Source organism: Scyliorhinus canicula, chromosome 18 (assembly GCF_902713615.1).
Source record: "Scyliorhinus canicula chromosome 18, sScyCan1.1, whole genome shotgun sequence".
NCBI classification, from domain to species: domain Eukaryota; kingdom Metazoa; phylum Chordata; class Chondrichthyes; order Carcharhiniformes; family Scyliorhinidae; genus Scyliorhinus; species Scyliorhinus canicula.
Genome location: NC_052163.1, coordinates 31,524,032 through 31,549,795, shown reverse-complemented (window position 1 = coordinate 31,549,795; position 25,764 = coordinate 31,524,032). Strand labels below are relative to the sequence as shown.

Genomic DNA, 25,764 nt, shown 5'->3' with positions numbered 1-25,764 from the left:
TTTATTGCTGGTCCGAAACCACATCAGGAAACCTTTTGGCAGATGGTAAAAGGACATGCCAGTTCTGTTTCGGAGGAGCTAAAGAGAGGCAATTGCATAGTCAATAGTGGAAGCCCAAATTTTATTTCACAAAACTGAAGCAAAATTCAAGAAATGCCAGAGTCACTTCCCAAATCAAAGCCAAGTTACAATTTCAGGGACTGTCAAGCTCCCGAATTCTTGCTCTTGCTCTTTTGAGTTCCACAAAATGTGCTTTTGAAAATCAGTCCAAGTGGCAGGAAGATGAATATTTAAATGAGACAAAGTGGCTCAGGAGTGTACAGTTGCATCACGCCAGCCACCACTTTGAGAGCAGTATGCTCTTTGCAAGTTTCCAACTCCTTCGCTTGTCAAAATAAAACCTTTAAACATTTGACTGGGAGTTCCCCCAGCACTGGGTGAGTTTATGTAGTGAGCATTGAGCTGCACCGAATATGGAACATCACAGGTTCAACTCCCAAGACGACACTAGACCATAGAGGGAGTAACAGTACTACAATCGGCCTCAGTGCCTTGGGTTAGGGAGGAATTGCAGCAAGGAGGCTGGTGCAGACTTCAAGCCAGATTGATTCAGTGAAAGTTCTCCTCAATGAAGTTATATAAGGCCTTGCTTCATAGAATGAGTTTGGACCATCAGAAGTACTTTGGGGCATCATAAGTAGGGATATAATGATGGAACTGTAAAAGACATTGGTGAGCCCACAACTGGAGTATTGTGTGCAGTTGTGGTCACCGCATTACAGGAAGGATGCAATTTATCCAGAGATAGTGCAGAGAAGATTTACTGGAATGTTGTCAGGACTGGAGAACTGTGGCTTCAAGGAGAGATTGGAGAGGTTCTGGTTGTTTTCCTTGGAACCGAGAAGGCTGAGAGGTAACATGATTGAGGCATACAACATTGTAAGGTGATAGAATAGACAGGTGAAACCTGTTTCCCTTGGCAGAGAGTTCAAAAACCAAGGATCATAGAGTCAAGTTAAGTGGCAGAAGGATTAGCCGGGTCATGAGGAAAAGCTTTTTTATGCAGAGGGTGGTGGGTGTCTGGAATACGCTGCCTGAGTTGATGGAGGAGGCAGAGACCGTAAACTCTTTTAAAATGTACCTGGATCTGCACCTCAAGTGTTGTAAGCTGCAGGGCTATGGGCAGTGTGTAGGAAGATGGGATTAGAAAGGGTGCCTGGGTGTCAGCATGGCCTCTTTCTGTGCTGTATCATTCCTACGGGTCTCTGGTTCTAAGAGCATCTGGTATGGGAACTGGAAAATGACCACGTACAGCGGAATGTTTTCCTCTTAGGTCAAGAATAGCTCTAATGATCATAGGAGCGTAGAGGGAACTTTAGTTTGCTTCCAACCGGGATATATCTGGAATTGGCATGTGCCAACATTGGGTCTCTTAAATAGGAATTTAATTGCATTGTCCAAAACAGAAATCCCTCAAAACAGAAGATTTCTGTCATAAAGTCTGAAATTATCATGGTAGAAGTGTTGCTTTTTTTCTGAGTTACATTGAACTATCATTTGATTGTTGCAAATTCAGCTGGTTATTTGAAATCTAGCAAAATATTCTCTCAGATTTCTCTAATTCTGCTTTATAACATTCAGTTCAAAATATTTTCAATGTGGTGTGTATTTGGAAAGCTGCAAAGGACATTTTATATTCAATGAATTCAGAATGCATTGCAATCTATTTGAATGAAAATAAATTCCAGTGCACATTTTCCATATATTAATGAGCACAATTTGTTGAGCCTTAAAATGGGGGAAAGGATAATTAATTATAAATCCTTACATAAGGGCAGCACGGTGGCAGTGGCACAGTGGTTAGCATTGCTGCCTTGGCGCCGAGGTCCCAGGTTCGATCCTGGGTCTGGATCACTGTCCGTGTGGAGTTTGCACATTCTCCCCGTGTTTGCGTGGGTTTTGTCCCCACATCCCAAAGATGTGCAGGGCAGGTCAATTGGCCATGTTAAATTGCCCCTTAATTAGAAAAAATGAATTGGGTACTCTAAATGTATTGTATAAACATTTTTTAAAAATAAATCCTCTTATAGAATTGACTGTCAAGTGACACAGGTGACAAAACATTTAATGAATGGTTTTAATCCACACAAATAAATCAGAAGTGGTAATCAACTTCTGTCATACAGTGGTTAATCTAATTCATATCCAAATATTCAGATATTGTGTGGTAATTACTGCTTTAAACTGAACATAGTGCAAGAAATGCCACCATTTGGCCCTGCGAGCCAGCTCAACCATTCTGTATGATCATGGCTGAGCTTCAAACTCATTTCCACCTTTGCAACACACATCCTTTAATTCCCTTAAAATCCAAAAATCTGTCAACCTCTGTCTTGAATATATCCAACGGCTGAGCATCCACCATTCTCCGAAGTGGAGAAATTCAAAGTTCTTCGATCCTCTGAGAGAAGAAATTTCTCATCTCAGTCCTAAATGGCTGACCCCCTCCCCCAATCCTAGACTTCTAAGCTAGGGAACTATTCTCCCAGCATATATCTATGATTGCAGTATATTGAAGACTTTGTGACATCTCTCCACTAATTCCAAACATCTTACTTTTCTTCCACTGAACACATTAGACTGTAACCTGCCAATCAGGAAGCATTTGAGGTGCTACAATTGGTTAGAAAATCCCACTAACGTGGGTTCTTGATCAACACTGAATGATGGAAAATGCATGCAAGAACATGATGGGTGTTCATTTTAAGTTAGCCTGCCCAATGAGAAACTGAGAGGCTGCCAGTTTGACAGCCTATTCAATATTACTCTACATTGGCTTCAATGGAGAGTCAAAACGAGGTGTGTGTGTAAAACCGCACACAGTTATCCCCAATCCCCATGCGGGATAGCTTAAAATGGCCTCCCGGGTGTGAAGAATAGATTAGGTTCAACTATGATGCCCGCCAGGTTGAGTAGGCTGCTGCCACACAATGATTAGTTTCACACTTGAAGAATGGGCATTTGGGTGATAGGCACGACAGGACCACTGGCATCCGGCAAACCTTAATCCTTTAGCAGAGGAGGGCAGGAATTTGGGTGATATAGAAGGAACCCAAAGGGATTTGTGAATGGCATTGCTGGTGGTCAGCACGATTAGTTCTGTTCAGCCAATGGTCAAAACTAACAGTAGAAGAGAACCATTCAGTCAATTCGATTTCTGGAAGAGGAAGATTTACATTTTCCACGACGTCCAAAATTTGAAATCAACCCATCAATCAATCTACTATTGGCTACAGTTGCTCAAACTGCTGTGTTGAACGAGCCAATACATATTTAAACAATAATAGTGAGCCACCAGAGCTATTTTACATGTATGAAAAATGATTAATCTTTTTTGCACGATTGACAAAAGTGCCATGCACACACTGACTTCAATGAGGCAGTTACTCTGTTCGAGGAAATGATCTTTTTGGTGCAGATTTTCAATTTATTCTAGAGAGTCATGTGCAGCTGTCAACTGTCAAGAGCTAATTCACACGTGTAATTATTGTTTTTATTTTTCCCTTGTGTGAATTATCACTCTCCTGGGCAGTGAAATTATTGCTTATTCCCATCAGGAAAGAAACAGCAATAACTCCCCTCTGCCTTTTGCCTAACCGACCTCCCTACCCCCTAATCCCACCACCCCTCCACACCCCATCCCCTGCAAAACACACACAGGACCACCTGTGAAAGGGTTTAAGGGTTTTGTGTATTTCTTTTTTAAATTCTCTTCCAGTTTCTGGGAAATTGGAGCGAAAACAATAAGCGGATTGCTACCCGACAGTGACTGAAAGTCGAATGTGAATTGTTTCCTTTTTTTATTCATTTGCATGACATATCAACAGCATGCTGTAGTCACATTCCCAGGAGCAGGAATCGCTGTAGCAACCCACACGACAAACTTGGTGAACTGCATGATTTGTCCAGTGTTCAAAGGTTGCAAACAACCTTTTGAATCTTTGCAACATACCAAACCATTGTGCTGCGTGAGCCAATAGTTACATCAGCATTTTCAATAATCCTCGAGTGGAATTAATATGGTTTAATGCATTTTTTTTCTTAGAATTTTCTACTTTTAAAAAAAAATCCCCCCTCCACTGAGTAAGTTAAATGTGTGGCTGCACAGGAAATGGGTGTAGAATATTCCTTTCTGCCCTAATCCCTTTGAGCAGGGAGCAATCCCTCCTGCTTTAGCACTGAATTATTTAAAGTGTTGTTTTCTTCATGCTTGAAAAACATGATGCATTTCTGTGATAAAAGGTTCTAAGTAGAGGCGTGTGGGTAATTCTGAGGCTGGCCCGTCCCCTCTGCTGGCATGACATGAAAAGTGCTGACACAGGTTAAGTGTTCCTGGGAGCGAAGCAAGCCAGCTGGTCAAAGCTGCCTCCACCCCAGCTGACCATGTGTGCAGCCTCTCATCTCAAAGCCTTCAGCACAGTGTCTGCATTCTGATTGGGCAGCTTGGAAACACCGAGACTCGCAGCCCCATCATTTGAACAACACTGCAGTAAAAAAAGAGACTACAGTACGACTCAGTTTAGCCAGTGGTTTTTAAAAAAAAATATTATTTCCATCTGTTCTATTTGTGTGCATTTTATTTTACTGCAGCCGATATTTCCCTGCACCACCCCCTCCCCCTCCTCCCCCAAACCCCTCCACCCTTCCAATTTTTTCCCTCTCACTTTTTTTATGCTCTTCTTGTTAGTTTGGAAACACAGCTACACAAACCCGGAATGGCTTAAACTGCTGTAAACTGTCATATGATTTCAGTTTCAACTGAATGATTTAGTTCTGCCACTAAGGGACAGCAAAAAAAAAAGAAAGCCATACGATCGACTCTGAACACACAAGCACAGCTGTGAGGAAAAAAAAAGGAGACGGTTGCTGCAGATCACAGCTAGTGTAATACTGCTGAGAGAAGAGAGACAAAGAGAGGGAGTGAGAGAGAAGAAAAAAAGAAGAGAAACACCCTGCCTTCATTCAGAGCCAGGGAACACAAGAACAGTGAAAGAGATTCTGGTGGCCGTTGCAGTATCCCTGCATTTCCCTCTCATTGAAGACACTTTGACTATCCTGGGTCTCGAAATGATGATGTATTTCTGGGTAGGTACACCTTGGAACTGTTTTTCCACATTAAGCAGCTCTCAGCTTTGTTCAAAAGCCACTGTTGTTAGCTCTGGCAAATTATTACAGATGCTGAATGACACCGTTTATTAGTTTGCAGGAAAAGAGCTAATGTTGACAGTTGCCTGCTTTTAACCTATTCATTGGCATTATAACATATCTTTAAGTTTGAAAATGAAACCTCCTGGATGTCACAATGTTGTCTACGTATTTTACTATTTTATTGTGTGTGCTGTGAATGTTCAAGTAAAGAATGGAACTTTGTGAATGTGCGAGCAAAGAGCATGCAATGCAGCAAAAGCCAAATGCAGCTGGAAGTTGTCAGTGAACTACTGCACAGTTGGAATTTGACTGTTAACCTGAATGCAGTTGATCAGTGATCTGTTACTTTGAACTAAATCAGACTGTTGAGTGGGAGCAGCTTCCAAAATGCTGCAATTTGTTAAATGTTGCGAAAATATTTTTTTTTTCCTGAGGTTCATTGGGCTTTGCTTTTGAATTTGTTCTGCAATTTTGGACTCTTTTAAAGTTTTGAGTTGCTGGGTCTAGGCCGTTAGTGTAATGTAGTTGGCTGGTCTGTGAGTGCCATCAAATGTATTCGCTCTTTTTGCTTTCTGCAGACATTTAAGCAGAGATTCGGTGGAGATAGTGAGCGGATTCTCTGTTCCCTGACACCATTTCTTGTGTAATTAAACGGCAGGGCAAGTCTGGCCCACTGAAATGTGTTAATTTGGCCCCTTTTTTTCCATTTCTTCCCAAGGTTAAACCTATCCTAACATGTGCTCACCTTATTCAGTATTTTTCATTCAGTGCTTGACTACTGGTAGCATGAAAGGCTTTTGTAAAACTGCAATAGCGGAGGAATTAAAATGTCTGGTGTTGATAAAAGTGGTTTTATAATGGACCTGTGACCCTATGCTGCTTTGTTACAATAATCTTACAAAGAATTAATTTAAACCCTTCGGGAAATGCTTGCTAACATTTGTTATAGTTGTTCAGTGATCATGTCCAGTATGCTTTCATTTGCACAGATTTGAAAGATTTTTTTTTACAGTAATCACCGGTGTGAGTCAAGAATTATTTTCTTCTTCCATGTGATATAAGTAATTCACTAAGTAAAATAATAAAACAATGTCGTGTGGAAATGTTAAGGTTTAAAACAACATTTTAAGAATCCACAAGATTGTTGCTGTTAATGAATAGAAAAAAATAACTGTGTTGAAGAAATATTTGGAGTATCATTACAAAGTGTGGCTCAACACAAGAGCTATTCTTAGTTTGAAAGTTAGACCCGAGACAGAGCTACAGTGGTTTCACAATGTCTGCGGCTCTATGATCTTTGTGTTATCAGCACATATACAGTATGCCGACTATCAAAATCTACTTTAAAACTGGGAACTAGTTTGAGAGTTAAGAGTGCTTCAATGAAGTCAGCAATGATCTGAAAATCAATCTAAGTCTGTAATCCTGATATGGCAGCACACGTCCTGGTGTATACACCAGGTCTGATAAGATTTATCTCTCCTGAAGCATTTCACCTTATTGGTACCACCTTAACAGGGTTTCGGGTTAGTTTAAACACAGAACAAGATTTGGGGTGTTTTTAATTATTAATGCAATGTACGATAAAGGCATTGAGGAAAATGTCATAGGAAGTATCAAACAAATGTTGGCTGGGAGTGTAATGGATGACAGCAGTGATGGGAGCCCTACAGTATGCCTGAAAATACTTTGATTGGTATTTTCAGCATAATAATTGTGAATGTTCACATGTGTGTCTATAAGATATCATTTGCCTTCTTCTTGGCCATCTCTTTCACAAATGTACCCGTGGAAATTCTGCATATTGTTTGCTTCCTTTCCCTGTGTGTGTAGCTATGTGATGAACACCGTGCCTACAATTACTGCATGGACAGAAGTTGTCTCTTTATCCACGTTCTGTTTTTCTCAATTATTATCAGTCAGATTCTGTTTCTAACTGTGTCCCAAATTCCTATCTGTGAGCAGTCGTTTAACATGAAAGTTTCAGGAACAAATGTACTGGTTAAGAGTGAAGATCAAATTGCAGAAGGTGGTAACATGATAAGAAAAAATTAAAATGAAACTCAAATGAACATTACAAATGAGCAATGTCCATCCTCTACTTGTAGGTCTCAAATTGGTTACTAAGTATGTGCCCTCAATGGACGAAACTTGGTGTATTTTAAGCTGCCCTTCAGTATTTAATGACAAACTGACTATTTTACAATTATGGAAATTCGTCTGTGATTTTGCATTTGTATGTGTGTGTGAGTGTGTCTCTAGAGAGTGGGAATTGTCCTTCTTGGGATTCATTCTTTAATAACAAAACACTAACTTTCAAGACATTCAAAGACTCATTCATTCGGCAATCCGCAAAACATTCTTATTTCTATTTTCAATTTTGATACTGCTTTTTCTTGTCTTTTTCCCCTTTAATAACCTCGGGCTTCTGGAAATGGATTGAATAGTTGAGGAATAAAAACACTAATTATTTATCTGGTAAGTACAGCAGCAGGGGCAAAGTCCATACGGAGAGATCAAAGCACAGCAATGTGGTGGTGATTCATCAACCATTAATGTGAGGATCGCATAATGTCCAACCTAATAAAATGAATTGATAATGCCTACCTACCCCCACATTATCAATTCACTGGACATTGGAATATACTTTTATTAGAATAGTTATTGTTATGTGAGTATCTTACATTTGCTTCATGGACGATTCTGAGTTGTCACATCTTTAAGAGTGATATTCTAAAAAAATCTTTAACTAGTTCTGCTAAATAATTATTAGTAACTTGGCATTGCTATGTCGCCTTTCCAGAAAAACTGCTTCCTTATGGACCTCTACATGAGTGACTGTTCTATCAAGGCACTATGGGCATGCCAGTACAGCTGTCTACAATTGGGTTTTTAATGTTTCTCAGGAACCAATATGAAACTGCTTCCTTTACAAAATATGAAACTGCTTCCTTTATTAATTTAGGTGTTGGTTGTTTTCCGTCCCTTTAATTTCCTAGATTAGAGGTAGACACTGGAATTTTTCATTTACAATCGAAAAAACACGGCTGGTTCAGGAATGAAAATCAAAATCAGAAAAATACCATGACACAGCTCTCTGCCTGTTCTGTCCTATTCGATGGTGCACTTCTACTTTTCATTTGGAACAGAATTGTGAATGTGGTCATTCTCTTTGCTTTTTTTTGCTGTAGAGAAAGGCAATAAAATGCAGACAAAATTAGTTGTATTTAAAATATGGTAGTGGCGTTACCAAATGAACATTGTATAAATTGGACATGTCAAACTATTTTTAGTACTGGGAAGTGTGTGTCCTATGATGTGTCCAGCTGCAGACTCCAAAATACTTCTGTTTTAGAGTCAAGAAGAGATGTTGAATCATTGTTCATGAAGAAGGCATACCAGGCTGTAGAGTGTAAAGGTCCACACACCAGACCTAAAATCTAACCTGTGCCATGTGAATTAAATGTTTGGTACATGGCTGGACATTTATATACGGGCACTAAGAAAAGACCAGGAAATAGAATTCTTCCACTCTCGTTCAATATTATTCAAGTTTCAAAGTTAGGCTTCAAAATGTTCCCCACTCCAATTCAATATTATAAGGTCAAAAATGCCAGGAGCTCTACCTGTGCCCTTTCTCAAACTCATTGCAGACCTGCAGAAGCTGGACTGTAAATGTTGTGTCCCATTTCGGCATCCCTGCCTCATTACCCTGCTAATGCACCTAGCAAGGTTCTAGTTCTACTATTCGATCAAATCTTTGATCAGTACTGTGCCACGCATTAAATAATGCATTGGGGTTCTAACACCAGTAAAGACGTATGTGATTCCCCAGGATACAAGCGTCTTGAATGAGGAAGAGAAAATGAGAGTGAGTGACAGTGTGTGTGAGAGAGAGAAAGAGAGAGAGAGAATGGAGTCGGAATTGAGGAACAGAATACAAAAAATGAACCGGAAAATCAAAACCTTGCTATTAAATTCACCAACTACAGAATGCAAATGCAGTCTGGGAGAAGGAACCTCTTGATTTTGTTTAGCTTACTGGCTGCAGACTGGAAATGGAGGGAAACTTCCAATTCTGTTGTTAGCGTTCATGATAGAATATGAGCAGCAATTTCAGTGCACTATGCCATAACATTTACAGTTTCCTGAAGTAATCAAACTACATGTCATAATTCATTTAGCATCGATTATCTGCTGGTTTCTGACATTAGAGTGTGAAATTGTCATTCTGCTGTGAGCTGCAATTTCACAGAGCCTCCGAATGGTAACCTAATAGTACAAATGAACATTATCACAGCAGAGCTCCGAGCAAGAATGTAATCCCTGTTAACAGCGATAACAGAGTGACCTGTGGAAAGCCTCCAGATAGGATCTGTGTTACTGAAAGTAGAATTTGAGCTCAGGGCACAGGGGGACAAGAGAAGGACTGAGGTAGAGAGATGGTGACATGAGATAGTACCAAATAATGAAAAAGCAGTAACAAGAGCTGTGAATTGCAGGAACATGAAAATCGCAAAGGAAATGGCATTTTCGGGTGGCATGGTAGCACAGTGGTTAGCACTGCTGCCTCACAGTACCAGAGACGCGGGTTGGATTCTGACCTCAGGTGACTGTCTGTGTGGAGTTTGCACATTCTCCCTGTGTCTGTGGGGTTTCCTCCGGATGCTCCAGTTTCATGCCACCATCCAAGGATATGCAGGTTGGGTAGACTGGCCATGATAAATTAGCCCATAGTGTTGAAATTAGGTGGGGTTAGGGGAATGGGGTGGGGGAATGGGCTTAGGTAGAGTGAAAGAGCGTTGGTGCAGACTTGATGGGCTGAATGGCCTCCTTCAGCACTGTAGGGATTGCAATATTTATCACTCAAACTGCATATGTTTCCTTCAATTTGAATGACAAAGGAAAAGGTAACATATGGAATGAGCTGGATGGAACCATCCACATACATTTTATTTTACATTTTCCCAGTACCATTATCCATCACTGTTTCTGGTTTCTAATGCTGGAAAATTAAATGTCTTTTAGTTTTCAACAACCACCCTTGGCTCACGTTGAATTAAGGGCTTGAAAGAACAATGCGGCAAGTATAAACCCCAAAGGCCACCCACTGCTGTGGCTGTTCACCTGTACCATTTTTTCAAATGATGCCAAGCCAAATTTCTAGATTTCAACTTGTGGAGCAGCCAGTTTTGAAGTAGATTATGTGATCCTATTATTTATCGGCTGGAAAATAGATTGAGGCAACCAACACTGATTTCTGGTTATGTGTTTTGCGGTGATTTGTCTGGTCAGTGTGTTGAATTTGTTATTCATCTGAAGTATGAGTAAATTCTGAATAGAAAACTCTCTGTAGTTTACACAGTATAATGTTTCTTCAACTACTGACCGCAACTTTGGCCATCAAAGTCATGCTTCCCTCTGAATCTATTAGAGATGAGTAAATAATTATTTAATTGCATAATTAATTACACCCTGCACTTAATGTTTTATGCAGTTGGCATCTATCACAGCCATTAACATGAATGTGTCTGTCTTTTACCATTATTTGTTTTGCACTATCTTGTTGTTTAAATAAAAAGATTTTTAAAAATGCAACATCACCAAAGATGAAAGGTTTGTGTAAAGAAAGAAAATACACCATAGCTATATCATGTGACTGCAGTATGAAAAATGTTCCGAATTTAGCACCTTCAGTACCTTAGAGTGTTGACCAGTTAGTGATTTCACTGTAAACTCCATTTTCTTAAGTGCCTGGGAACATCCTTTGGGTATCAAGTCAGATCAAGACTTGAGTCACAGCATGGCCACTTCAATCAGTAAACATGACTCAAAAGTGTATATTACAACTTGAGATACATTCAGAAAGAAGATGATTGAGCTGCTGATAGGATCGGTGAGCTGCATGTCACCCTCTTTATAACATGGTCCTCTCGAAGTAGGCATCGGTGAGCTTGAATTGACAGAATGTAATACTGAATGTCTCACGACAAACAAAATGAAAAAAGTTGGGACCTAAGAATCCATAGCCATTTAATAAGGCTTGTAAAATTTCAAAACACCTCATAGTAAAGGTGGGTTGCACTTACACTGTAATCTTTAATCTCATTTTTGCATTCTCCTTAAATGGGGAAAATCCTTGTACACACACAACTTCTATCTGGTACCGCTCTGCCAGTCAGTCTTGTGATGTTCCGTTGGACACATGCATTCCAGTGCATTGTGTTTGCTAGACACCGATCTCTGTCCCTTGTTAGCAAGATGAGGAGGACCCAGCTTATTAAAGGAGCTTCCTCTCAGTCTCTTGCCGCACTGTATAAGTACTGTGCTGGTGTGGGAGAGGATGGCATTTTCAATGTGTTGAGAAAAACAAATGATGACAGGTTTGATTAAAAGTGGCTGTTTCTGTTCTGACTCCATTACTGTTCAGCATGTTAGCAACTGTCACAATGAGATATTTACTCACTGCGGTTAGTAACTACTTGGCAAAGATAGAGCATGGCAGAGCAAAGGGGAAAAGGCAAGGCAGGGAGATTTTGCTGGAAGTTTGAATGTGTTAATTAGTGAGTTCTGACACCAGGACAGGTTTTATTCATCCATGGCTTCTTGGACTGTCACCCTACGTTCAATTCTGAACTATCGGGTGGTTTATTTGCGACTGTTAATTCCAGCAAGATTTAGGTTCATGTCTGTTAAGGTGCAATTATTAGCATTTCCTGACTGCAAACTAGATGTTGTCGTGTGTAAATATGATTTGGAATTGTTAAAAATAGTAGCAAATATACTATAAACTTGGATGAGAAAGATCAACTGTGATCCAGGTTATTTGTGCCGCCCCATGAGCTTATAACTCAGGTGGCACCCGGTTGAAATTCCTGGATTGCAGTTAATTTACCTATCTCAGTTGGGGAGTCTTGTGAAGAATCGGGGTTGTGGGCGCTGACAACGGCGCCGCTACCATTCACCCCGGGGAAGTATTTGGGTAGTCCTGTGGTGGTAGCCACGCTGAGGATTTGGAGGCAATTCCGACAGCACTTCAAGTTAAGGGCAGGTTCGAGGGTGATGCCAACAAGAGAAAATCATGGGTTTGAACCAGGGAAGGTGGATGCAAAGTTCTGGGGATGGGAGGAGAAAGGGGTGAAAGAGATGAAGGGTGATTCGCAAGCTTAGAGGAGTCGGGAGTGAAGCATGGGCTCCAGCGTGAGAAGGGCTTCAGGTCTGTGCAGGTACAGAATTTCGCAAGAAAGGTCTTCCTGAATTTTCCGGTGGCACCGTCCTCCTCGTTTATTTGAGGAGGTGCTGACAGTGGGGGTGCTGGAGAGTGGGGTCATTTCGGCGATCTACGGTAGGATATGGAGGAGGACAAGAAGTCTATGGAAGAGATTAAGGCCAAGTGGGAGGAAAAGTTGAGGATGGTGTTGGAGGAAGAATTATTGTGCAAAGTGCTGCAGAGGGTCAATGCCTCGACCTCGTGCAAGAGGCTGGGGTTGATTCAATTACAAGTGGTGTACAGGGCAAGGACCGGCTATTTGACGGGTTGGAGTATAGCTGCAAGTGGTGGGGGAGGGGCCCAGCCAATCATGTTCAAATGTTCTGGTCCTGCCTGAAGTAGGAGAAATTTTGGGGTTATTTTTCAGCACCATGTCTGAGGTTCTACACATGGATTTGGCGGCGGGTCATCTGGGGGCCATATTCGGGGTGTCAGTGTCAGACCTGCCGGAGTTGCAGATGGGTGCGGGGGCAGATGTTTTATCCTTTGCCTCGTTGATGGCTTGCAGGCGGGTCCTGTTGGGGTGGAGGTCAGCTTCTTCCCACTATGCCTCGGCGTGACTGGGGGATCTAATAGAGTTCCTGTATTTGGAGAAGGTGAAAGTTGCACTGAGAGAGGCAGATGAAGGGTTCCACCAGCGATGGGGTTTGTTTATCTAACATTTTGGGATCTGATTGCCATCAGGGGGTGAGGGGAGCAGTCCTGGGGGGGGGGGGGGGGGGGGGAGGTGGCAGGGTTCATTTGTTGTAAAAATTTTGAAAATTTGTATAAAAATATTTCCAAAAAAAATCTCAGTTCGGGAGCCAGCAAGATTTCCTCAACATATTCAGTGCCTCCAGGCTAACAGGGGAAAAATCAGCCATTTTCTGACTTTTCAGCTCACTGTACACAAAACCACAGGTATATGTGAACAGAGGACAGAACGACACTAAGCTATGATGCTGTCCCTGTAGCCTCCCACATCTTCTCTCCAAGATGTTTACACTAAACAAAGGCCAAAGATCTGCTGCATGAACCGTAACACATCATGAGCAGCTGATGTCAGGATAAAGGTTGAGGTGAAGGAGGCAAAAGAAGGATGGTAGCAGTTGCATGTGCTCCAGAAAGTCTTTGAAACTATTCAGCACCTTTTGAGATTTGTGGTTTCACTCCCCCCACTGCCATTTTCAGATTTTCAGCATTTCCCCAAAAGGTGATTTATGTTTTCCCATAGATATTTCAGGTGTCCAAGCCACAAATTCCTGATGAGCATTCTCGATTAACTAGAGGGAATAGTCTAAATAGTAAAAGCTTGAGACTCCTCCACTTGCTCCTCCACTGGACCAGAATCATTTAGGGTTAGGATGCCATATGCAAGGTCACAGAAGACATGTCTACAATTGTACAGAGAGATGTAAATTATATGATTCTGTGATTCAAGGAGAACCTTGAAGGACCAAGCACCCGAACAACATGGGGTACATACTTTCTATGTTGGCACTGTTGAGAGGACACTTTGCAACTCTTTCTGAACTGAAGTCTTCTCCAGAATTGCACTTAAAAGTTTATCTTTAACCTTTGCTTCTTCATACAGCAGCTGGTGGGAAACAGCGTCACCGCAAGCTCTTAAACTGCAGTCCTACTCATGCAGAATCGACTCCTATATATCCACACATTTCAGTCTAAAGGTTTTGTTGGGGGGGTAAAATTGTGTCGGAACATTGGCGACCGAGCCCTGAGGCACAACAGCAAATTCAATATTTCAAAGGTTTGAAGCTTTTTGACAGATGAGAGTCAAGATGGCTGAAAGTTACTCTGTATGTGAGAGAAATAGTTTTTAGACGATCAATGTTGAGTCAGAGGTTTAAACATCAGGGCAAATTCCGCAGATGTATTGCTGAACTTTCTACTTGATGCAGCTCAGCAAGTATTTTCCTTGCTGATGCTCCCGAATTTGCTGCGTTTGCATCCTGGTGTTGATTTGAGGATTGGGATATTTGCTGTTAGCTGTTGGGTGTCTCTGGTGACAATGGGAAAACCACCTCTTGAGCTGGTAAGCTGCGCTGACGGCGGCACCTTATTTACGCTCCAGCACTGACAGGAGGATCAGTGCTTCCTTCAGCAGCAGCTCAGCAAAGTAAATGCAGCATAAAATACTGCTGATTTTAGCTAGTTACAAAGTAGATTCCAAAGAGACTGCTATGGGATCTCTGGGATGAAACTTCTAGAAAGGTACAAATTGGAAAGTGAAAATGTACCGTTTCAGAATTTTTGTTTGGACGCAGGGTTAATTTTTCCAAGTTTTTTTTATTCAAATATCTGAGAATATCAACTACTGCAGAATAAGAGGGCTGAACCTACTGTACTCATATTTAGTGTATTTCTTTCTCCGGGTGGTAACCAGAAGATTGAACACCGTTAGTTTTCGAACAGAGATGTGGCAGAAAAACATAGCCAATGATGTCGGGTAAACTAAGTTTAGAAAGTGGTCACTGCACTGTGAATTGGGATGAGTCTTCTAGCTTTCTTTATTATACCGCCCCTCCAAAATGTATTTTAGTACAAAAGATGGAATTTGCCTGTTAAGACGGGACTGAAATCACACAATGCACAATCTGCGATGAACACAGCGTTATTACACTTTATGTCCTGGAGTCCATGACAGAGATTACTACACTCAATCTCTTTGAGTCCATGTATATTTGATCTCCCAAAATCCTGCGTTGCAGGTTTATTGCATTCAATCTCCTGCAATCAGTGTGCACAGGCTATTACACTTGATCTTCTGCAGTCATTCGGGTGGGATCGGTGGCATTTGTGTGCAAGGATTTAATGCGTTTGGCCGTTTGGATTTTAGCTGAGAGAGTTTGGCTGTGTTTAGCCTCTGACAGTCCACATGCCGCTCAAGCTCTATTTTTAGAGACACTACACCAATTCCGTTCCATAAACCCTGTCTAACTGCACTCTTGGGCCTTGGTAAATCCTGTACTAATGTTAACTTTAGGGTATTCAGAAGGAAAGCAGCCTTTACAACGCAGCGAATATACACACGCATTAAGCACATCTCCTGTCAATATTTGGACAGGAATATTGCTTACTCCTTTATTTGACAGATAGCATTAATTAATTTTCACCAAAAAAAAGAGTTGAGTGAAGTTGGAGGATGATTATCTCTGTGTTCAAATGCGCTTTAAAAACAAATCTCACAATAAATAGTCTGCAGAGAGAGAAATGCAGGAATAGGGAGACGGGAAAAAAGTGGGCAAGAAACAGAATGCAGATCAAAGAATGAGACAACGGGCACGATTGACATGATGATCATCGGGACATGATGAGCCCGTTAAAATCTCTCACAAGATTTGCGACGTTCGCGCGACGCCTTCAACAAACCTTGCGAGATGTCGCGATCTGCATCTCGCCTCACTGGGCGGGTTCCAGAGTTGCATATTTAAGTGAGCAGTTAGCCTCGCTTAAATATGTCTGCGCCGGATTCTTCCAAAGCCCGTGATCAAATGTCCATGCCTTGGAGTGCTGGCTATGGCGCCGTTTCGCACTGGTCCACACAAATGTGCTTTAAAAAGGTCGATGTTCACTTCTCTGAGTCGAATACGTCAAAATAGGTTGCATTTTATACCACAATGAAAGAGTCTCATTCGAAAGCAATAGGAGCTGATAAATAATCGTGAGAGAGCTTAATGCAGCCGGAGTTGTTACTCTTCTCCTTTTACTCTGACTGCCTGAATCAAAATAATGGCAGAAGAAATAAAGATATTGTTCAGGAGTTTCTGATATCCAACCTGTTTGTCAAAGAATTTGTGTGCAGTTTTCAAAATTGTTCGAAACATACATGACCAAAGTTCTCATACATTTAGACTCTTGAGATAATTTCTGTTGCTGTAATTTTAGTTGATGGAAGTTTCTACAATGAACCCAAGAAACTTATTGGTGTTATAACCCCTTTAATAGCAGAGGGTGGAGTAATGAAAACTCATAATTACTTTAAATTGAGGCCTTCTTAGCTGCTTTAAATGGTGGCCTAACTTGGGTGTACAGCTAACTCACCTTCACAAAGTCTCCATGAGAGAAAGGAGAAAATATTGACAGATCCCACAGCAAAATGGTTTGCCGAGGTTGACATGCAGGAAAGGAGAGGCAAGAAAAAGAGGACAGGAAGAGGAACATAGATCAAAGAATGAGGCAATATGCAAATGATAGCCTGTAAAGGCTAAGTGGCCTCACAAGCCACAAACTTTGGCTCCATATTTCCAGTAATCTCTGCACTACTGGTGCCTTTTTAATACTAAAATTATATCTGTGCTGCTTATGCTCACTTCTGGTATGATTGACACTGAACTCTATCGAGGTGAAGGTGCTCGTATGGATATTACAAGCATATGCCAGAAGCATGCATTGTAGGCAGATTACAACATCCATCATGGGCAGCATGGTAGCATAGTGGTTAGCACAATTGCTTCACAGCTCCAGGGTCCCAGGTTCGATTCCCGGCTTGGGTCACTGTCTGTGACGAGTCTCCCCGTTCTCCCCGTGTGTGCGTGGGATTCCTCCGGGTGCTCCGGTTTCCTCCCACAGTCCAAAGATGTGCAGGTTAGGTGGATTGGCCATGCTAAATTACCCTTAGTGTCCAAAATTGCCCTTAATGTTGGGTGGGGTTACTGGGTTATGGGGTTATGGGGATAGGTGTGGACATGGGTAAGGTGCTCTTTCCAAGAGCCGATGCAGACTCGATGGGCCGAATGGCCTCCTTCTGCACTGTAACCTCTATGATTCTATGATCTGTCCAACACTTATTTGTCTCCAGTGCTGCCATTTTGGACTTTGCACTCTCGTTATCCCCCTCTCGTAAACTAAAATAATCTTTATTATTGTCACAAGTATTATTTATTATTGTCACATGGGGGCAGCATGGTAGCATGGTGGTTAGCGTCAATGCTTCACAGCTCCAGGGTCCCAGGTTCAGTTCCCGGCTGGGTCACTGTCTGTGCGGAGTCTGCACATCCTCCCCGTGTGTGCGTGGGTTTCCTCCGGGTGCTCTGGTTTCCTCCCACAGTCCAAAGATATGCGGGTTAGGTGGATTGGCCATGCTAAATTGCCCGTGGTGTCCTAAAAAGTAAGGTTAAGGGGGGGTTGTTGGGTTACGGGTATAGGGCGGATACGTGGGTTTGAGTAGGGTGATCATTGCTCGGCACAACATCGAGGGCCGAAGGGCCTGTTCTGTGCTGTACTGTTCTAAAAACTGTTCTAAATTCTAAAGTAAACTTACATTAACAATGCAATGAAGTTACTGTGAAAATCCCCTAGTCGCCCCATTCCGGCGCCTGTTCGGGTACACTAAAGAGGAATTCAGAATGTCTAATTCACCTAACAAGCACGTCTTTCGGGACTTGTGGAAGGAAACCGGAGCACCCGGAGGAAACCCACGCAGTCAGTGCAGAATGTGCAGACTCCACATAAACAGTGACCCAAGTGGGAAGCGAACCCGGGACCTTGGCGCTGTGAAGCAATAGTGCTAAACCGTGCTACCATGCCACCCCACAACTAGCTAGTTAAAGAGATCAATAAAATCTCAGGTTACTTATTACTTTCCGGATGGATGGATTTTCTGACCAGGGAAGGGGGAGCGATGATCCTGGCATACGGGCCTGATAATGATATGGTAATTTATTAAAATTATGTTCTCGACGTTGAACGTTGGGAAATGTGGCTCATCACTGATGGGAAGGGGAGAGACAATTGTGTCACGCGTCTTCGCCAACGTAAAACATGGCCTTGCAGTTCTCATGAACGGAGCAGTGTGTGAGGCTGCTGGTACCACGAGTAAAATATGGTAAGTGCATCCTCTGGCCTTGTGGTCATTAAACCTTGTGTCACTGTACATCCAAGGCCTTTCGGGCGAGATTGTTGGCATGAACTGGAATAGCCACTGACTTTTGTTATCTTCCTAGTATCAGTCTGGAGAACCTCCAGACCCCATGAGGGAAGCAAACCTGTCTCTTCCTGTGTAGCTCCTGCACCAGTGTTGTATCAGAGATTCATGCAGTGCACTGTAAAATGACGTATTAGGTCAGAAAATGTTCTTCCTGCTCTTTAACTCCTCTTACACCCCTTCAGCTCCTGGTGCAACTAGAATGCACCTCACCTTTAAGAGGTGCAGGCTAGCTTTAAGCAGTTCTCCCCTGTCAGTACATTGGAGAAATGACCCACATAATCGATTGGACAGGATATCAATGGAGGTTTACAGAATCTATGCATACGATCGAGGGAATTCAGACATAGCGCAAAAATCGACGCTTGCCCCTTTTGCAACAACTATGAGCATCATGCCAACGTGTTTTCAGGACATTCTGCATATTGTATTGCAGTTTATGCTCTTGCTTGCCTCTTTACAAACATTTTCCTGTCCACCAATTAATGGCAGGAGCCTGCAATAGCCGGAGGTGATCAGGAGAGCGTGGTTAGAAATCAATAGGCCAACACGGCATGTGACCTTGGAGCACTATTTCCCAGCAGCTTAGTGAGAGCGAGAGAGAGATTCCTGCCTGTGGGAACCATTTGCTGAGTTTCTGATCTCAGGACAGCCCTGCTCCTGAATAAGAAAGAAAGAAATTCCAGCCCCTCTGAGCTAATTCATTTTCACAGCAAAAACAGCCCAATTAGTGGAGGGTTGAAGGCAAGTTGCTCACCTGAACTCTTGGCCTTAGATGGTGAATGGACAAAAAAGAAAGGGAGAGGAGAAAATAATTACCCTCACAAATAAAACGTTAGCAAAGCAAACTTGAAGGCATGGACAGGCCACCGTCGGTCCACAAGGGAGGGTCGGTGAAATTCTATTTGTGAAATGAATGGAGTTTCAACACAGGGAACTTGGGAATCAAGGATCAAGGATGTTCGCACAAAAATACGTTCCAGTGACAAGAAAAGTCACTTTGGCACAACTTTCCTCAGAAAAAAAACAACAAAGCACAGTTCATAGGCTGCAGTTGCACTGAAAATTACAGGGATATTTTGGGCCAATGTATCAAGAGGGGATCTCCATTATCAACTTGATGCTGTTGCTGGGTACAAAGAAGATAAAATAGTCAATTCGCCTGCATTGTCATCTCCAATATAGAAAGAAAGATCAAAACAATTTCACTTGAATCGGGGTGCTTCCTAGAATTTTGTTTTTGACATTGGATCATTTGCACATTTTATTTCATTTACTTTGAAACCCTATGGCAATATATGATAGAAAAATTAATTAAATGTCGACAGAATGCAGAAGTGAATATTTTACTTGAGGAATGGTTAGCTTTCAGTTTACGTGGATTTTTTTATCATCTGGAATTTTAACATGACTATAAATTGCAGGCTTAATCTTATCTCCTGGGTGATAGCACAGTGGGCTAAACAGCTGGCTGGTAATGCAGAACAATGCCAGCAGTGAGGGTTCAATTCCCGTACCGGCCTCCCTGAACAGGCAAAGGAATTTTGGCGACTAGGGGCTTTTCACAGTAACTTCATTGAATCCTACTTGTGACAATATGCGCTTCTTATTGTTATTATTGCACTTAAATCCAACTCAAGATTGGATCATTGCACCTTTTTTGAACATGACTCCTTGGACCTGATTATCACTACCAAATTTGGGAGCTTGTGTCAAGACATCTCCTGACACAGCAGACCCACCTCACTTTAAACAGCCCCTATATGCCCAATTTTCACTCCAAGAAGGCTGATAGCATTGGGCCCACCAACGCCAGATGCAGATCGCAGAGGTAGCCGCAGGGGTGGGTGAGTGCCTAGGTGGGCCAGTTATTGGATCTGCCTCAGTTCTCTGGAACTTCATCCCAGTTGTTTTAGATGCTGTTAGGCCCTTACTACTCACACCCCCTCACCACTAACCCACCTTCCCATTCTAACTCATGCTTCTGCCTACTGCCCATGGCCCCAAATACCCCCGTGCCATCCTCTGTGCTAACTCATGTATTGAATCTGCCTCAAGCCACTTCATATCTCTAATGCCACCTTCATAGTCACTCAGCAGTATCCATCAGACCACAGGGGCCATGTGGAGATGAAAATAAATTCTGACAATCTAATACATCTCTCACTCATACAAACTTGATCGTGAAGAATCTCCAATTCTTAAAACCCATTTAAAGCTTTTAAATCTCCTGAAGTGGTTAATCTTTTCTAAAAATGAACATCTATTCATACCCTACATCAAAGACAGATAATTCTTTAATAGCCTCTTTAAGCTGTCAATTAGACTGTGAACTCAGAAACTCCTGCTAAGATTATTTCAGCTTTTGAAACTCAGCAAAGTATTCATAATGAAATAATAAAAACCCTTGGAAAATGACCTCTGTTGATATTACACGAATAAATAGTAATGTTTGTTCTCACCTATACTGAACAGCCTGTCAATCTACGCAGTCTAGCAGAGGTTTTTTAACTCTCACTGACAACTTCAGTATTTGTTTTTCATGTTTAAAGAACAGGGGATTTAAAATCAAAATTCAGATCATGGCACTTAAAGACATCTTATCCACCTCAAAAGCTTTTACGTCTGCTCCATCAATATATGACCCCCTCACTATATTATAAGGCTCTTGGACCTGCAAAAATGGGTCTATCTGAGCTCAGAACAGATTCAAATGGCCCTGCTGAGTTCAGAGTTCCTGTCTGTGTGAATCACTATTTTCCCCCATCCCCGGGAGAAAATAATGCATCTGTTGGAAATGGGGAAGGGGGTGACTTCTATATCTGGATCTCACCTGCCATTTTTAATGGTCATTAGAGACTACCCAACTCTGTGAAAATCTGGATCTTTATCCTTGTGATTCTTGGGTTTAGGCTCCACTAAGTCACTGACTTATATCTTACCTGAAGGAATGACATCAGGCAACACTCTCTGTAATGGTACGGTTCACGATGCATCCAGATTGACTTGTTTCCCCATCTCCTTCCAGTGTTCCAATATATTCATTTTCTTCTTTGGTTATTGTAAAGCCCAGGATTAGACAGTGAAGAGAGCCTGGGCCATCAATCTCTGCCAACTGTACCACACTGGACCACCCAACAATGTCTGCAGCACGAGGCCACCCATCGTGGTGCATGGGAGCACAGTGGCTATCACAGTTGCTTCACAGCTCCAGGGGTCCCAAGTTCAATTCCCGGCTTGGGTCACTGTCTGTGTGGAGTTTGCACTTTCTCCCCGTGTCTGTGTGGGTTTCCTCCCACAGTCCAAAAATGTGCAGATTAGGTGGATTGGCCATGCTAAATTGCCCTTGATGTCCAAAAAGGTTGGGTTGGGTGGGGTTACGGGGGTATGGGCTTGGATGGGGTGTTCTTTCCAAGTGCTGGTGCAGACTCAAGGGGCCGAATGGCCTCCTTCTGCACTGTAACTTCTATAATCTATAAATGTAATGTGCCATTTTAGTTTCCGAGAGAGCTTCTTTAAAATTAGAAAAGCAGTTTATTTTAGACAGTGAATACTAATATTTTGCACAGTAGACCTAATTTAATAAGCAATTTCACACAATCAAAGAGTTATCACAGCACCGAAGGTAACCATTTGGTCCGTCATGTCCACGCTGGCTCGCCAAATGAGCAATTCATCTAGTGTCCTACTCCCGCCCACTCCCTGTACGCATTCTACCTTTTCAGAGAATAATCCAATATCCGATTGAATGCCTCGATTGAATCTGCTTCCACCGCACTATCAGGCAGCACATTCCAGATCTTAACCGCTTCTAATGTGAAAAAATTTCTACACATGTCTCCTTTGATCTACTTACTGTTAATTAATTGCCAGGAAGAATAATTGTTTTAACAGCTTGTTCCCCCCCCCCCCCCCCCCCCCCCACCTACTGCAGTGTGTTTTGTGGAAGCAGAGGCGACACATCATTGCCCACTGGCGGGATCTTCCAGTCCTGCCAGTGTTTACTCCATTTTGGGTGACTTTCCTTTCCTACGTCTGGGGAACTGGAAGATCCTCCTATCCTGGAAAATCCAACCCCTTCTCTTTATGATAGAGGAAAGCATTCTCTGGATTATATTGATTTTATGGAATAATTATGGACCGGATTTCCACTGAGCCTTGGAAACTCAGTCGGTCATAGATGGTCAGTCACTCACAGATCTGGATGTCCCACCCCCATTTCGGACAGATCCCATTTTCACCTGTCAGTGAAAGAGTGTAGGATATGACTGACATATGAGGGAAACCGGAACTCAGCAGGGGTATTTGAACTCATTTCTGAGTTCAAATAGAGCAAAGTTACATCACAGAAAGAGCATAATCCCACAGTGTGGAAATTATGAATCTTTAGAGAATTGTGAATGCCATTGAAGGGTTGATATGAGATGTAGAGCTGTCAAGCTGGCATATTATTCAAGTGGGTAGCCCTTTAAACAGTTTTAAAAATTTGCCTACCTGTGTTTGAGTAGAAGAAAGCTGTTCCAGCAGATTCAACAGCTGTTTGTTGACATAACCCTAAGTGTTATCATTATGGCATATTTGATGGCTGGCTGCTTTCCAGAGCCTATTATTATTACAGTGGGGAATTGGGGAGGATTTTGAGTTCACAGTTTGGTTGACAACTCAATAAGGTTCTTAAATCACTGGCGATATTAGATGTGGGGTTATAAATACAAGTGTTTCTTTTTGTGAGGGATTTCCGCATTGAGTGAATTTAAATGTACTGGGTAGACTTTCATGAATTTTATACAATGAACACCATAATAGATATTTAGAACATTATTTTATTTCATCTCAGTATGGCTCCTGAAGTCTGCCTGTGGTAGATACTAGATGAGTTGGCATTGGGAGTGTAAGGGCAAAAGGTGGCATGAGTTGTAAATTGGCATAAAGGTTCTAAGGAGGCATGGGCGGGGGTAATGATTTGGCACAAAGTTCACATAGAGGCTAAAAGAGACCATACGGATGAGGGGTGTGTGGAGGGTATGAAGGACCATTCGGGGTAAGTGACAGCGTGGGTTAGCATGGACTAGTGTGTATGGGCATGGAGAGTGGGTGGGGTGAGGGAGTGTGAGGGGAGGGCTGGAGAGTCTAACGCATGACATTTGTGATGAAATCTGGGGGAACAAAGGCAGGCCACTTAAAAACAGCCCAGCTCAGCACTCAGTAGCACATGTGTCTGATGCTGATCTGTATTCAGAGGCGGCTGGCCCGACTCCGTTGCCCAACCAGCCCATGTTGTGGACTGAAAGCTTTAATCCCATGCGCTAACCACGATTAAATATTCCCTCATTATCCTCAACTCCTTCAACCGTCTATCAAACATTTCTTAAAGGTTGCCGCGAACACTGCTTCAATCATTAACTCATGTAATTTTTTTTGAAGCCTCATAACCCTCTGAATTATAAAGTTTCTCTGACTTTCCATCCTAATGTTAGATCTTTAATCTTCTTCTTCGGAACTGAAAATTGTATCTGCAGTGGCCTAAACCTCATAATTGCAAAAACGCCTACTAAATCATTCTAAAATGTTCTTTATTTCACTGAAGACAGTGTTGATTTTTCAGAAATGTCTTTGTAATTGCATTACGTCATGCCAGGCAGCAACCTATTGAATCTGCACAGTCACTATTACTTCAATATCCTTCCTATAGCCTGGAATTCAAAACTGCACTTACTAAAGTTTCATACACATATGGCATGAATTTTTAACTTTAATATTTTCATATTGTACCTAATTTTTATCATATTTCTGTTACAATTATGTGGTTTATAAGTTTATGTTTTGGGACTAACTTTAATTTAAAGTAAAATGAAGGATTCATGTGATCTGACAACTAGCCTGAGTGGTTTGATTGTTTCAGATTAAAGGCAGCCCATTTTGTTTTCCTGGGAACAAGTTGCAAGCCTAATTGCTAACAATAGCCAGGCTGACTTTTTAAAGCCACAGAAAAGTGTATGGGTTGCATACAGTGATGCTTTAAATTGTCCTTTCCAAGGTAAAGAAAGAGTTGTGGTCTCAAGGATAACTGATCAGCATTTATACCTGGATACGTGGCCCGTATGAATCACAGTTCCATGACTTAGGGATTGGGAGGGGAGGGGTACAATGAATCCTGAAAACATGTGGAGCAATGTTAGTCTACCAGGATCCAGGAGAGGGAGAACAACTTTAGGAACAAGATGCTCCGGTTCACCACATAGGAAGAGAGGTGAGAGATCAAGCTTGGATTGAAACGATTGAATTCATGAGTGGTTAAAATGAGACTGGAAGTGTCTGTGTGGTTCTCAACCCATAACCCAAAAATGTGTAGGTAGGTGAATTGGCCACGCTAAATTGGTCCTTGGGGGAAAAAAAAATAATTGGGTACTTTAAATTTATTCCAAAAAAAAAGGCTGGAAGATTTGCCTAGTTGAGACTCATGGAGGAATTTCCATTGTAAAATACAGTTCTGAGATTAAAACTTCCCAGTTTATGAAGAAAAGAACAGATGTAAGCCATCAGGAGCTGAGAATAACCTTGGACTGGATCCCAGAGAATTGAATTTCTATTTAAAAGGCAATGCATATTACATTTATGAAGTGTGTTTTTAGTTGTGGTAAAATAAAGGTGAATGTGTTGTTTTAGAATTTAAATTATAAATTGCCTACAAAGGTAGAATTTAGTGAAAAGTGTTTCAGCTTATTGTTAGAGTAGAGGTCTTAAATTATGAAATTTTGTTGTGTCATTCTTTCAACTATTAACAGGAAGTTTGAACTTAAGTTATAAAGTTGTTGGTCTCTTTGGGGAGATAATAGCAGTTTATATACCTAACCTATTCTGAAGTCTCAAGGAGATGCTAATACCAATAAGTGCCTCAAACCTTTGTTTTCAATTTTTGTTTGTTTCTAACAGCCTTACTTATCCCCAGGGTTCTTGAAATAGACACTAATTTTAAGAATTCATATTCATTCTCTACCTTTGCGATCTACTTTTTAAGAAGTATCCGCTGTTGACTTCTACTGTCTCCCGATTTATTTGAGCAAGTGTTACATTGTCAGAGGTGCTGTCTTTCAGATGAGAGATTAAACTAAACTGAGCATACTCCCTCAGGTCGATGTAAGAGATTCCATGGCACTATTCAAAGAAGAGCATGAGAGTTCTCCCCAGTGTCCTGGTTAACACTTATCCCCTCAAACAACATCACTGAAAACAGATTATTCAGTCTTTTATCTCCTTGTAGTTTGTTGGATTTTATTTTGTATAAATTGGCTGCTGTGTTTGCCTACATTATAGCAGACCATATTTTAACACTTTGAAAGCATCTAATTGGCTGTGAAACACT

General features: G+C 41.7%; 1 protein-coding gene across 8 annotated transcripts in view; it reads left to right on the top strand.

The window, feature by feature from the left end:
• Positions 1-25,764, top strand: part of rbfox3a (RNA binding fox-1 homolog 3a) — a 1,730,437-nt gene that overhangs the window by 1,095,884 nt on the left and 608,789 nt on the right. For 6 of the 8 annotated variants that reach the window (XM_038776720.1, XM_038776717.1, XM_038776721.1 and 3 more), the window contains one exon: positions 4,748-5,145. The exons of 1 other annotated variant lie outside the window; for it this stretch is intronic. In XM_038776720.1, the coding sequence (XP_038632648.1) occupies positions 5,128-5,145 (18 nt within the window). In that variant the 5' untranslated portion in view covers positions 4,748-5,127. The remainder of the gene's footprint in view (positions 1-4,747; positions 5,146-25,764) is intronic. One more of the 8 variants, XM_038776722.1, reaches the window with a different exon arrangement.